Genomic DNA, 14,739 nt, shown 5'->3' on the forward strand with positions numbered 1-14,739 from the left:
GAAATATTAATATTTCAGCATTCTTATATATCCAGAATATTTTTTCAGAAGAACCATGGCAGTTTTTAAAAAAAACAACAACTATAAGATGGAAAGTAATATGATCTTATATACATTTTCTCTAGATCAGGTATTCTACATAGCAGGTACAATGGATGAAAAGGTCATTTTGATGATTATTAATGAAATGATTGTTTTCATTAATATTTCTCTTTATTAGTATAAAGGAAGGAAAAGACTGGGAAATTCAATTTTAGGATCTTTTTCAGAGAAACCATGTTGATTTGATTTATTTTACTTTATTTTATTATTTATTTTTATTTTATTAAATTTATGTGCTGTCCATCTCATCCAGAGGCGACACTGGGTGACTTACAAACATTAAAACCAGTAGACATTAAAATGATAAAACAATAACAACAATAAAATAAAAACAGTTAAAAGGTGGGGAGAAAGAGAGGATGAAGTGCATAGGGAGAGGGGGAAGCTTTTCATAATCAAATAGCCACCTCCAGAATGGTGTACCCCAACTGGCAGATCCAGGTCTTCAGGCAATTATGGAAGATCAATAGGGTACAATATCACTTGGGGGGGCGTGTGTGCCAAAGAGCAGGAGTTATGGCAGAGAAGACTCTTCTCCTGGACTGCAGCAGCCAAAATTCCTTGACTGACAGGGTCTGCAGGATGTGCCTTCTGCTACCATGGGTGGGCAGGTCAATCCCATTAGGGTAAGACAGATCTTCAGATAATCCATGCCTTGAAGGGATTTAAAGGTGATATAGCCAATACCTTGAATTGCACCTGGAAGCAAATCGGGAACCAATGCAGTTCGTGGAACAGTGGTGTAACATGGGCCATCCTAGAGGCCCCAAGAACTGAATTTATTTGCCCTTCTTGCTCTACGAAAAGAATGAAGTAATTAAACCTTTTTTAAAGTGTTGTTGTTGCTTGTGAAAACACTATCACAATAGCAATAGCAATAGCAGTAGACTTATATACCGCTTCATAGGGCTTTCAGCCCTCTCTAAGCGGTTTACAGAGAGTCAGCATATTGCCCCCAACAATCTGGGTCCTCATTTTACCCACCTCGGAAGGATGGAAGGCTGAGTCAACCCTGAGCCGGTGAGATTTGAACCGCTGAACTGCTGATCTAGCAGTAGCCTGCAGTGCTGCATTTAACCATTGCGCCACCTTGGCTCTTACTATCTATCACATAGGAAATCAGGAGATATGAAACGTAATCAAACAAAGGCTTATTACGTCTTTCCTGATGGGCTTCTTAATTCATCATAAAAGCTCAAATGGTAGCATTTCTTTTCAATTGCCTTTTTCTAATCTGCATTTCAGCTGGCAGCAAATCTGTTAAAATGTGTTGTGATTTGTAATTGGAATTATATGCATAGGGCTGCAATCATACTGATCCTAACAAGGAGGATGTTTTGATATAATTCCCATGTTCTCTGGTATTGCATGTGTATGGGCAATCACACTTATACAAAATTATTTTGAGTTTCTTTATTTTAAAACATATGCATTAAAATAATTAAGAAGAATTTGTTTATTTCACTGCCCAAATATCTGAAGGAGAATATACACTTCAATACCTACATCTTTATAATAAAGTTTTATTTTCTGTTTTTCAGGCTCCATACTTCTGGCCTTCAAATTGTTGGGAACCAGAAAACACGGACTATGGTGAGACTTTTTAGTGCATCTTTTGAAATGCCACTTGTATAAAACCCTTGTCTCCAATAATCATTTTCCTCTGAAAGAAATGATAGAATAATATAATTTTAGAATATTATGCTGACTGTAATCCAAGGAGTTATAATGCCAACTACATATTGGTCAATGCTACTATATTTGGTTTCAGGATGTGAAAGTCGATAGTTGCCAGCATTTGCACAGATGGTGAGCAGGAATAACGCAAGCAAAATACCCTAGCAGAACATATAACATTATTTTCTTTGAAGCTGCAATCCACTCTCTGTCCTTCCATTTTTTAAATGACAGCCTGCTTGACTTGAAGAAGAGAAGGCCTTGTTATATGCTGGACTTGAGTTGTCTGATAGCTGTGCTCTGGGAGTATTTGCCACTCACTGGCTGATGGCTGAGAGGGCTACTCTTAAGGGGTTTTCACTCTTTTGGGGGAATTGTAAAGACCAGGGATTTGGCTTCTAGAAGAATGGATGAAGACTGAAAATCATGAAGTGTGACTATGAGCTTAAGTTGGCCATGACTGGTGAGAGCTGAATTAAAGAACAGTGAACTAAGGTGTGAGATGGACTTCTGTCTTTAAAACATTGAAACATTTTCCATCATTTTGGTTTTTGAGCTGGATTAGTGATTTTCACAGCTCCCTGTGGAATTTTAGTTATATTCCACTGCCCCTCACAGTCTTAAAATATCGGTAGAAAGTGAGGGATGTCCATAAATTGGAGACACAGAGGAGACAGAGAGAAGACGGGGATAAAATCTAGATGGCTGCAAGCAATGACCCTCTCAGTTTTCATGTTCCCATTTCAAATTCCTGGTTGCCTTGAGGCAAGCATCCTTACCTGTGGATCTTAATGCAAATGATGGCTCAATTCACCCTAAGACTTCGTAGATAGAAAAGTAACCTGCAGATTTGCAAAGTCCTTCAAGGAAAAAAATGACAACTTGATGCTGATATGAATGATGCTTTTGATAAAATATTTATCAATCAAATTCATATAACCAAATCAAATTCATATAACCACACATCTCACCAAAAGTGACTCTGGACAGTGAATGAGAATCAATACATAAAAACAATAAATCAAAGCAAAAAATGTACAATATAAAAGCTTTATTAGTAAGTGAAAATACAATCCACAGGAGGGGGGAGGATAAAAATAGCCACCTCAACCATGGCACCATCTGAGTAATCCCCTGTCACCTGGGAACCCAAGGCAGTCAACATAGCTAAGACTTGAGAGCTATATTAAGATTCAAAGATACAAACTGCACCACAACCTAATTGTATAAAAGGACTTTCAATTTATGAGACCTAAGAAAAAGAACAAGACATTTATCACTGTTTAGTCTATATGTGCTCTCTGGTCTTCTATCCCCTTGGCTTACTCAAGCAAGCAAAGTGGGAATGATTTGGAGATTTCCAAAGATCAGTAAACATATTTTTTCCTTGATGGAATAGTATCTTTGGATTTTAAGGAAGTGGTCTGCCCATCTCTGAAGAAATCCTCCCTGCATTCAGAGATTTTCTTTACTACCATCCTGCCCAAAGCACCTCTTTTGCAGCCAAGGTGCATCTTATATTATTGTGGAAACAACAGTATTGATTGCCAATTAGCTACTGAACTTGCTCATTTGACTCTTGATATAATGCTGTAAATAAATGGAGGCCAGAATACCTGACAGATGCTCATTAGCTAAACCGGGCTAATTATTGCCTCAGGATGTTTAGTTTTATAAATTGTATTCTGGGGTTGAGGTGGGGGTTAAACTCTCTGTGCGCTATCTAGAATCATTTGTTGGCAAAATTGCCTGAGGAATTTCTTCTTTGTGCAAATTAAAAAACCCAGAATACCATTTTGTCGATATTTGCTAAGAGGCCTTCTTAATGGTGGCACCTTCATTCTGAAAAGCTGCCCTTTCTGAAAACCACGAACAGCTTTCAAAATAGCTTGCATGGAAAACCCACCATTTAACCCAGACCTTCACAAATATATTAAATAAGATTTAGTATCATACCTTCTGTTTTCAGCTAGTAGTATATTATTTCATTTAAAGTATTTGAGTTGCATTGTCTTTTTATACAATGTTTCTGCTTGGACAGTATGGCGAAAGGTTTCATAAGTATTGTCTCTTATTTCTCTCTCCATGCATTTATCAGAGCTCAGGACAGAACCTTATAAGCATATAACATATATATATATATATATATATATATATATATATATATATATATATATATATATATATATATATATATATATATATATATATATATATATATATATATATATATATAATGCTGTTGTGGAACCTGAAGTATCTTTATTCACATGGATCACATTATGGATAATTCTTACTTAGTCTGCCTTGTTTAGTGACTTGTTTGCAGTTGCAGTGGTGATGAAAATGTAACTTTGTGATCAGTCCTCACAACTACAACCTTCACAGGTTTGTAAAGCAAAGGAAAACTGAAGTAAGAACAGTCACATAGTGACCACTCCACTTAACAACTTAATTGCCGGTCTCAAATGTGGTCGCTAAACAAGGACTACCTATGTAGAGAAGCATGCTGAACATTTCAGTTAGAGTGGGCATATGAAACAGAGTGAGTGGAGACCTGCAGGGTTGCATGTGGTCATTAAATTAATTCATTTGTGTTCCTTGGAGTCCTTTTTGGATCATCATCATTTTATTGGGGTGCATATCTTCTAAAAAAAATCATAATTGCTACTCCTGGCCAACAACAGTTTACTCATACCTGGTCTAAGGGCCAGGTTTTCCACCCCTGATTTTTTTTACTGCATGGAAAGAACTTAAGTAAAGAGCTTAATCATTTGTTGCTGCTCCATTACAATTATTCAAGTAGTGCAGCACTGCCTAGGACAGTTATGCACATGTGATGTTTCATGTAAGACAGTTGGCCTGAATGCTGTCCCTCGTTATAGACAAGGACTACATTATTCAATAGAGGAAGCACTGTCCAAGATTATTGCTGTATAACAACATTAATCTTATTTCTAAGGAAAAGTTCGGTTTAGTTCCATGGATGAATTTAGCTTGTTTTAAAATATATGGTAATATATATGTGGCTGATCAATAAACTATTATGTGACCCAAACTAGTAATCTTTATAATAGTAGTAAATAAAAATGATGCTTCCCTGAGACAGAAGGAGGGAGAAGGTGAACAGGTAGAACAGGGGATATGAATTTTTTTTTTTTAATAGAGGCTGAACTCTGACACTGAGAAAAAAAATAATCTTGGTTTATGAGCTAATAAACCACAGATTTTGTATTAAATGCTGAACGACAGTAGTAAAGCATAAAGGGAATGTGTCAGCACAGTTATCTTTAGCTGTCTTTGTGCATTATTAGTGTCTCTTCTACAGCTCTCCCCTCACACAGAAATGATAAAATCATTTCTTTTTCAGTCAGCCTGGTCTTGGCAAAGGAAATCAAATGTACCTGTATTCATAATATAAGAGGTTTGGGAAGTGTTTCTTCTACAGGCCTTCCTCAACTTACAACCAGTTGTGTGGCTACCATTCAAAATTATCATAGACATATGATCCAGATTTGAACACATTTTGCATTTGGTTCTATTTGTCATAGAACAAATGACCAGGCTCAAAATTACACCCACAGTAATTTTCCACACTCACACACACACACAGAGGGAGGGAGGGAGAGAGACAGAGACAGTGACGGAGACAGAGACAGAGACAGAGAGAGAGACAGAGAGAGAGAGAGACAGAGAGAGATGGATGGACCTGATTACAGCAGTGAGGAGTATATTTTATCACTGTTGGAAGGTTTGAAAGACCTGGTTGAAGAGAAATTATCCTGGAGAAAGTCTGTCTATGTCTATGCCCCGCCATTTTGGCTGGGGAATTCTGAGAGATGGTCCATACATCTTAAAAGTTTCCAAGGTTGAGAAACACTAATCTATGCGATCACTAAAAAATGAACAACTATGGGGGGAACAAAGCTTTTGCACAACTTCATCTTGTATGCTAATTCTATACCCTTCCCTGGTCTGAAAGGCAATTCACACATGGTCATTTATGGAACCACGGCTGGCTGTATGTCTGGGACTTGCAATTTCCTTCTGTCTTCCCCATTGATTTTGCTTGTTGGAAGACAGCAGGAAGTTGTGAACTTAATAAACTGTCGTTCTCACTTAATGACAGCAATTGGGATTGCTGTCGCTAAATGATGCAGTTATCTGATATTGTGCTTTACAATCATATAATTTAGATAATTGGAACTAGAATTTCCATTCCTTAGTTAACTGCCATGTATCAAATTGATTGAAACCTAAAGAAGCCTCTTCAGTTAGAGAAATGTGCAGTTTTCTCAATGTTGCCTCTTCATGTATGAGAACACCATTGTCTTAGTAGAAACAGTTCTTTCAGAAAGAGTCTGATTCCATCAGTCTCTTCCTTTTCCCTTCTTCTCTCTCCCTCCTCCTCTTCCTCTTCTTCCCCCTTCTCCTCTTTCACATATCTTTAATGGTATATTTTGCTCTTGTTTGTTTTTCTCTATAGCCATCTATCTTTGCAAGAGGACCATGCAGAATAAAGCTAGACTGGAACTGGCAGATTATGAAGCAGTGGGTATATTGATTTTATAGTTCCAAAGTGTGATATTCTCAAAACTGAATGTCATCTAATGTTACATGGGCAGCATCATTGTCTAAAAAGACTGCTATTAGATTATATTTATCCAGAAATTATACAGATGTAGGGGTGATATCAGAGAGAAACATGTTTTCCTTTTGACTTAGATTCGAAAGGGGGAGGCATATGTTTTATTTATATTAAGCCAGGATCTTAAGGAAGTTTACATGGAAGTCTACCCCTAATTTTATTCCTCCACAACAATCCTTGTAGAAGATGGGGAGGGGCGGGGAAGTGGGGGGAAAAACCAGTCAATTCTGTGGTTGAATGTAGACTTAAACTTGAGTACTTTGCTATAAGCAAGTGCCATGGCTTTTTACAACCCTAAATATTTTTTTAAGAGTCAATTTTTTTGTGTGGAATTTGACCTTCCTTAATTTCCATCATTCATTCCTCTTTACAAATGGGACCATTCAAGGGGGGGGGGGGGAACACTGTTATTTCCCTATAAGCTAGTCTCAATGAACAGCTTTTTAAGGTACTCAGGATGTTTCCACATAGATAACTCCGGTTCTTTCACTGATTTCCACAAGATCTGGGGAAAATAATGTGTACTAAATGAATTTAAGTTTTCTTTATTGGAATGAGTAGTTCTGTAATACTGCTTCAAAGGACTAAAGCATTAGAATATAACGCTATATTTTTAATGCTACTTAAAATAAAAAAATAAACTATTCAGTTGCTGCTTGCTAAAATGCTAGGAACTCTTAGAGTCCATTCTGCCCATTTTGCATTACATGAAAATGTATATGTATGATGTAATATAGTTTTCATGGAGCATAATTATACTATTCAGCATTGATTCAAGTGTATAAGATGACTGTAGATCACATTGACTGTTGACATCACCTCCTACCAAGGCAAAATTTTGGAAATATTTGAAAAGAGGAGAAGTCTTAGTGGTCCCTTTGTTTTGGTGCACTAGATCACTAAGACCTACCTGGCCTTAGCCAAAGCCAGTCATTATTAGATTAATTATATTATATATAAATCTATACACCATTGTAATCTATAAGCCTACTCAGCACATAAAAGTTATTAGGTAGATTCAAAACATGGTTATTAATTTCACTGACACTTCTTTTAAGGTAGTCGTTCATACTTCAAATATTTCTATATATCTGCAGCATAGGGTGTATTATTTCTACAGTGCAGTGACTGTAAAGGTTGGAGACAGCACCATTCTTGGTGACTGCAACTATTATGTGGTTTGTCATGCCAAAAGGTTGTGGTTCAAGTTGGTGCTTTCCAGATGAGTTAGGCCATAAATCTCTCTAGATGAGAAGGATGGTTGTTGTAGAACACCAGTTTGGGGAAGGCTCAGATAGTCTTGCTCTATTCCCAAATAGTGACTGCTGAATCAAATTGAGTGTCTCTAAGCTGGGAGTGATGTTAGGAGCTCTGTTTTGAGTCAACACTATCACTCCTCCAATCCAATCCCTGACCTCAATACTTGTTTGCTTCCAAGCAATCTAAACCTAAACCAATCTGAACAGCCTTCTAAACATAAACAGATTAAAATGGAGAACAACCAATAACACAGATGGCAATATCCATTAATCCTCAAACACCCTACAGAAAAGCTCTATTTTAACTAATTTCCAGAAGAATGTCTCAAAGGAAGATTTTTTCCAAAGTACAAAAGTCATTATCAAGAAATGCTCCTGGCTCAACTCCACCGCTCACAGTTTATCTTGGGATAACCTTTATGGATGAGTTTGCTATATTCTGGTTAGTGAAGTCAGTCCTACATCTACCTCTGTTTGCCAGCAATAAACTTTATAGGTTGAAACCTGCTCTTCAAATTGCACCTAAAAACCTACTAGAAGTTAAACCTTGTAAAAATGCTTATGCTGATGTGCACCAACCAGTAAGTGGGCTCCAGATCCCACTCCTCACAGAAGAATACTATGGTTGAAGGTATAAGCTATGGTGGCACAGTGGTTAGAATGCAGTACTGCAGGCTACTTCTACTAACTGCCAGCTGCCTGCAATTTGGCAGTTCAAATCTCACCAGGCTCAAGGTTGACTCAGCCTTCCATCCTTCCGAGGTGTGTAAAATGAGCACCCAAATTGTTGGGGGTAATATGCTGACTCTGTAAAACCCCTTAGAGAAAGTTATAAAGCACTGTGAAGCAGTGTATAAGTCTAAATGCTATTGCTATGCTATTGCTATGACAGCCAGACAAAAGGATCAAGAGGGGTATCTTATGCCAACCATATCCTAACAAAAGTAATCAACCAATGCTACCTTAAATCCCATGTCCAGCCCTAAACCCTGGCTGAAAGAGACACGTCAATCTGTTTCTTCTAGGGGACTCTAAAGCTACATTCCAACCAAACTTGAAAACTTTCAGTTGACTTTTTAAAATGGGGAGGTTGGATAGTGAGTTAATTGTTGTCAAAAACAATTGATTCCACGGAGTAGCTTTTAAGGAGGGGCTATATTACAGATCCTTCAAAACTACAGATACTAACTTTTTCTGAAGCAAGGCATTCTCAGCTTCATGAATTCAGCCTGACATGCACCCTCCAGTCCCAATCAGAAGAAGTGTGGTTCTAATCAGTGGTGGGTTGCCAATTTTTTTTCTACCAATTTGGGCATGCTTGTGCATGCGTGTGACACTTCTGCATGTGATGATCTGGGCTGAACTGGGAGCAACCTACCTCTGGTCTGGTTATAATCCATAGATGGCAAGGGTCATGCCAGAGAGTAGCCAGGGGTGGGATTCAAATAATTTAACAACCAGTTCTCTGCCCTAATGAACAGCTGGATAGGCATGGCTTGGTGGTCATGTGACCATGTGGGCCAACTCAACGTCACTCAGGTCGATGGGCGCTTGGCCTTTGCTGTTACAATGTAATCAGAATTAACCAGAAAGGCAGTTTCTGTAAGCAGGGCAATAAAGGTTAGGCTAGAAATAACACCAGAATGTTTCCTTCCTGCCTTCCTTACAGGATTAGCCCTGTAAAGTGGAAAGAAACAAAAGGAAATTTCTTCCAACAACAGGTTCTCCGAACTGCTCAGAAAGTTAACAACCAATTCTCCCAAGTAGGTGTGAACTGGCTGAATCCCACCACTGAGAGTAGCCTACCCATTTCATCAGGGTCAAAAGACCAAATGGAGCCTCAGATAACATTGCCAGACATTGGAATCACTACATCAGACACCAATGTGGAATTTTCAAATGAATCTGAGCAATTTTGATAACAAAATAATTATAGTGGTCAGGCAATCCTCATGCCATGTGTATTAGTCATAGGCTTTCCAACAATTGGCCCAAAGATCTCAGTGTAGTCTCTTTTCATCATTTCCAAATTATCTGGGGTCTTCTAAGCAGTATTTCAACATTTAGAATCAAAATTTTCAAGATCTTTTGTTTTCCTATGCCTACAATTTAAGAGCCTAAAAATAAAGGAAGACCACACTAAACATTAATATTCTTTACCTGTTTTCTCCTCTTGGGGTTGTGACAGCTTATCTTCATCTGGATTCTGGAAATTTATAACAACAGAAAATAACTCCTCGGCTGCTGAAAGATCTGTAGCTTTTTAACTCACTTAGTGCTTGTTAAATGCAGTGGTGGCTGATGCTTGCACAGCTTGACATGTATAGAGGTTTAAATTTACATTCTTTCCCACAACCTGGGCAGAATTGCCAGTTGTTTTGAAATCAGCCAACCATTGTATATGGACAGTTTTGCACACCACATTGTAATTTTCTGAGTGTTTTTATTCTTGCACTTGTCTACCATCGTTATTTCCACACCATCAGCTAGTGAATTATATAATTCATTTATAATTATATAATTCATGAACGTTTTCGACAAATCGACAAAAGCCTTATTCAGCATCTACAGCCACATTATGGTATATCCACAAAGGGGGCATAGCACTAAATTCAATTCTCTTGCAAGTATTAAGAGTCGGATTCATTAATTAACACCAGCGAATTAGATCTTTTCCCCACCTCCACCCCAAACGCATTGCTCACCTAATGAAGAACCATAGCTGTACTGATCTGTGTAAGGGCAGAGAAGAATGCTGTATCCGTTTCACTATGTTTTGTTTTCAGAACACAAAATGTTACTTTTAAAAACAATCATTCTTATTGCTGTAATGCAACTGGTTTTGCTTCTTTTCTGTGCCACACCCTTCCTCTCTCACACTTTTACTTATCATTTGTACATAAATTCATTGTATCTCTGTGTGAGTCATTGCAAAAGCATTATGCAGTAGAGCAGTGTTGGCGAAACCTTTCAGCACCGAGTGCTGAAAAGGGAGCATGTGTGCATGTGCACACACATACCAGAAACGGGGAGAGCAGCTGCCCGGTGCACATGTGCGTGCCGGGAAGATGATCTTCCAGTTTCCGGCACACACATTCACACCAGCCAGTTGGTCTTCGCAAGTGCATGTGCACCAGAAACCAGAAAACCAGGTGGCCTCTACACATGCATGATCCAAAAACCGGAAGATCATCTTTCCAGCGTGTGCATGCACACTAGGCGGCTGCTCTTCTGGTTTCCAACACTCCCCCGCACTTGAAGAACCAGCTGGCTGGTGCGCAGGAACCCGGAAGAGCAATAGGTGATGGCTTGCATGCATGGAGAGATGGCTCTGTATGCCACTTCTGGCACATGTGCTATAGGTTCACCATCACGGCAGTAGAGAGTGATTTCACATTTCAATACTTACAGTCCTTGCTTCAGGTTGTTGATCATCTGGATTCTTGTGGGTAATTGTACTAGCCTAAAATCTTCCTGCCAACAATTCAAAGCATTCAGTTTACACACTTTACACATAATGGATTTGTATCTTGAAAGCAAAATTCAATATTTCGCTATCCCACTGTGATGCCTGAATCAATTATTCTGACTCACCCCAGTCAACATATCACATTAGATAAGAGATTTCTGTTAAATGATGGTGGTTTATCCGTATTGCCATGGCTTAGATCAGTGATGGCGAATCTTTTGTGGCTCTGTGCCAAAAGCAGGGGGGAACGCAGGGGGGTCATGTGTGGGCGTGCCACACCCATAATGCTATGTGCATGACCCCAGCATGCATGCGCCCATGATCAGCGTGTCCCTGGAGAGGGTGAAAACAGCCTCCCTATTCCCCGCCCCACCGAGGCCCTCCGGAAGCTTCAGGAGCTTCCCTGAAGCCTCCGGACCATGAAAAACAATGAGACAATAGAAGTATGAGATTCCGTTTTCATTATATATAATAATGCATGGGGATCACCCTAAGTATCATAGGAGTTATCTCTGGGGGTGGGGGGCTAGAAGAATAAAACTAGTTCAAGGTTCAAAAAATAAAGTAATGTATGTACATACATACATACATACATACATACATACATACATAGAAATGTACTAACACAATGTGTGTGTGTGTGTACACACACACACACACACACACACACACACACACATCCCATTCATTTATTCTCTTGCATTCAGTGCAAATTCTCTTCTTGGCATTTCCCTCATTACTTTAATTTTCAGGTTAGTATGGTCTAGATAATAACCAGATTTCCTAATGGTGAATCTTTTGATTGTATGCTCTCCTTACTCTTGTGCTGTTGTCCTTGTTTTGTTGTTGTTGTTATTTTCCTGCCCTCTTAGGAGAATTTAGCAAGACTTCAGAGAGCTTTTGCCAGAAAGTGGGAATTCATCTTTATGCAAGCTGAAGCACAAGTCAAGTAGGTATTTGTAGTAAAACAAGTCAAATGATTGAAAATTGTGGTGATACTGAATACATGGTAATGATTATCCCCCCTCCCCCCCAAAAAAGGGAAATTCTATTGAAATACTGAAAGGCATGTAGGACATTATATCAACGCATTCTCTGCCCAAAAAATATGCATTTGGGCTTTGAATATCATTTTGCCAATTAAAACTGGAATCTTCTCTCTAGTTCACTAAACTTTAGTGGCTTAATCCACTGATTCAGCCATGCAGCGCACTAATCACAAGTAAGTGATGTTACTACAGATCATTTTATTAACATAAACATTAAAAAAGAATTAAATTTAATTTGAGTCTTGCTGTCCTCAGCACAGTTTATTTTTAGAAATAAATATAATTTTTTATAAAGCAATGACATGGGAACACTGTGTGCCCATGGGCACACACACACACACACACACACACACACACATGGCATGTTTCCTATGTTCATAATTCATTCAGTGGCCTTTCTGCTCTGACAGGTTTTCTCACTACTATCCGCTGGCCAATCCCTAAAGCCTCAGGCAACATTAAATGAGCTGTATTAATCAATGTCAGCCTCACAGATAAGAGTGGATGCTGATTGTTAAACTCTTTCTGCCAAAGCTATTCGATTTATGGACCTAATTTTAAGTTAGTTTAACTGTTGAGGCTATCACATAGACTGCAATTCCTTTCTAGAAGTTGCCAATATTTGGGGGGGAAGGGTTGAGAAAAATCCGTAGTTCATATCCACCTTTGATTGCTATAATAGGTATAATATAGACCCAGTAAAACTATATGGTCACTTGGTTGAATTGGGTGTGTACAGAAATTGAATAAATAAATACAATAAATAAAATTTAGCCCTAGTTTAACTGCCATGATTCCCCATGTTATTCCGAACAGAGGTTGAATTTAGTCTTAATGTATTTTTATTTACCACTAAAACTAATTTGAGACTTTAGTTTAAAACTCTTAGCTGTATATGCAAAGAATTGACTCTTAGATGCCTTTGGATGGATGCAGTGGTGGGTTTCAAATTTTTTTAGAACCTCTTCTGTAGGTGTGTCCTGCTTTGTGGGAGTGGCTTGCTGGCCATGTGACTGGGTAGGAGTGGCTTGCCAGCCATGTGACTGAGTGGGAGTGGCTTGGCAGTCATGTGACTGGGTGGGCGTGGCCAACTTGTAAAATTTGGTGAAACTCACTTAACAACGCTCTTGCTTAGGAACCAAAATATTGGCTCAGAAACTCTGGCATGTGAAGCACACAAGTCTTAAAGCTGTCAAGTTACAAGACCCTTTGCACCCCTAACCCTTTAGAAAAAACCCCCAGTGGTGTTCAAACTTGGCAGCTTTAAGACTTGTGGACTTCAACTCCCAGAATTCCTCCTCCAGTCATGTTGGTTCAGGGACTCTGGCTTGAAGTGTGCAAGTCTTAAAGCTGTCAAGTTACAAGACCCTTGCACCCCTAACCCTTTAGAAAAAAAACCCAGTGGTGTTCAAACTTGACAGCTTTAAGACTTGTGGACTTCAACTCCCAGAATTCCTCAACTAGCATGGCTGGTTGGGAAATTCTTGGAGTTGAAGTCTGTACATCTTAAAGTTGCCAAGCTTGAGAAACACTGCTCTAGAGATAGCCACTTTAACTGTGAATGTTTGGAGATGGGAAGGATTAGGAGGGAGCACAGTCACAGTTTCATATAGTGTCCAATTTGCTTAGTGACCAAGTTGCAAGTCCCATTTGTGGAACAAGGACTATCTGTATTCACGTTATACGTTGAACCAAATTAACTAACCACAGTTTAGCCTAGGATTCTGGGCCATCCTGCACAGTAGTGCAATTAATTGTAAACTGGACTAATTGCGTGTACAAATACAATATGATGGAGAGAGGTTTGGATTGTATGGCAGAATGTCTGTATGCATGTTTTTATTAACTGAAAAATCATAATGAATATTAATACCAATTCTCATACAAATCAGGCCAAAACTGCTTTTGATTCTATTTTATTTGTACTTTTTAGAATTGATAGAAAAAAGGATAAGACAGAAAGGAAGATTCTCGATAGTCAAGAAAGAGCCTTCTGGGATGTTCATAGGCCGGTGGTAAGATTCACAGGCTTGTTATTCTTTTATAATCAGCTAATTATAAAATATCTGGAGGCACAATGGTGATGTGTCTATATTGTGTGCAATCTTTTCTATGTAATGGCCACCAAGTGCCATAGATGTAAGTCAGAATTAGCTGGGCATTCCTCTTCAGCACAATCTAGCAAGCCTCCAATTTTATTTATTTATTGGAATTTGTCAAACAAAAATGAGAACAAGAATAAGAGAATAAAAATACAATGACAGGGACGATAGGCATGTTAGTGCACTTATGCGCACCTCCTCTATTGACCACTTAAGTGTGAAGTAAGGTCCATGGAAGTCAAATTGTGACTGAAACTGTGAAAATTTGTAGCTGAGACAACTGAATCAGGTAGGGCATTCCAGACTTTGACAACTCTTATTACACAAAAACATATTTTTTACAGTCAAGTTTAGAGCGATTTACATTGAGTGTAAAGCAGTTATTCGCACGCGTATTATTGCAATTAAACCAGAAAAAGTCATTTACAGGTAA

General features: G+C 38.5%; 1 protein-coding gene across 1 annotated transcript in view; it reads left to right on the forward strand.

Moving 5' to 3' along the window:
- RGS6 (regulator of G protein signaling 6) overlaps positions 1–14,739 on the forward strand; it is a 253,325-nt gene that overhangs the window by 183,567 nt on the left and 55,019 nt on the right. The window contains exons 6-9 of the mRNA XM_032235282.1: positions 1,644–1,695; positions 6,266–6,330; positions 12,028–12,104; positions 14,138–14,219. Of these exons, the coding sequence (XP_032091173.1) occupies positions 1,644–1,695; positions 6,266–6,330; positions 12,028–12,104; positions 14,138–14,219 (276 nt within the window). The remainder of the gene's footprint in view (positions 1–1,643; positions 1,696–6,265; positions 6,331–12,027; positions 12,105–14,137; positions 14,220–14,739) is intronic.

Source organism: Thamnophis elegans, chromosome 1 (assembly GCF_009769535.1).
Source record: "Thamnophis elegans isolate rThaEle1 chromosome 1, rThaEle1.pri, whole genome shotgun sequence".
Lineage (NCBI taxonomy): Eukaryota > Metazoa > Chordata > Lepidosauria > Squamata > Colubridae > Thamnophis > Thamnophis elegans.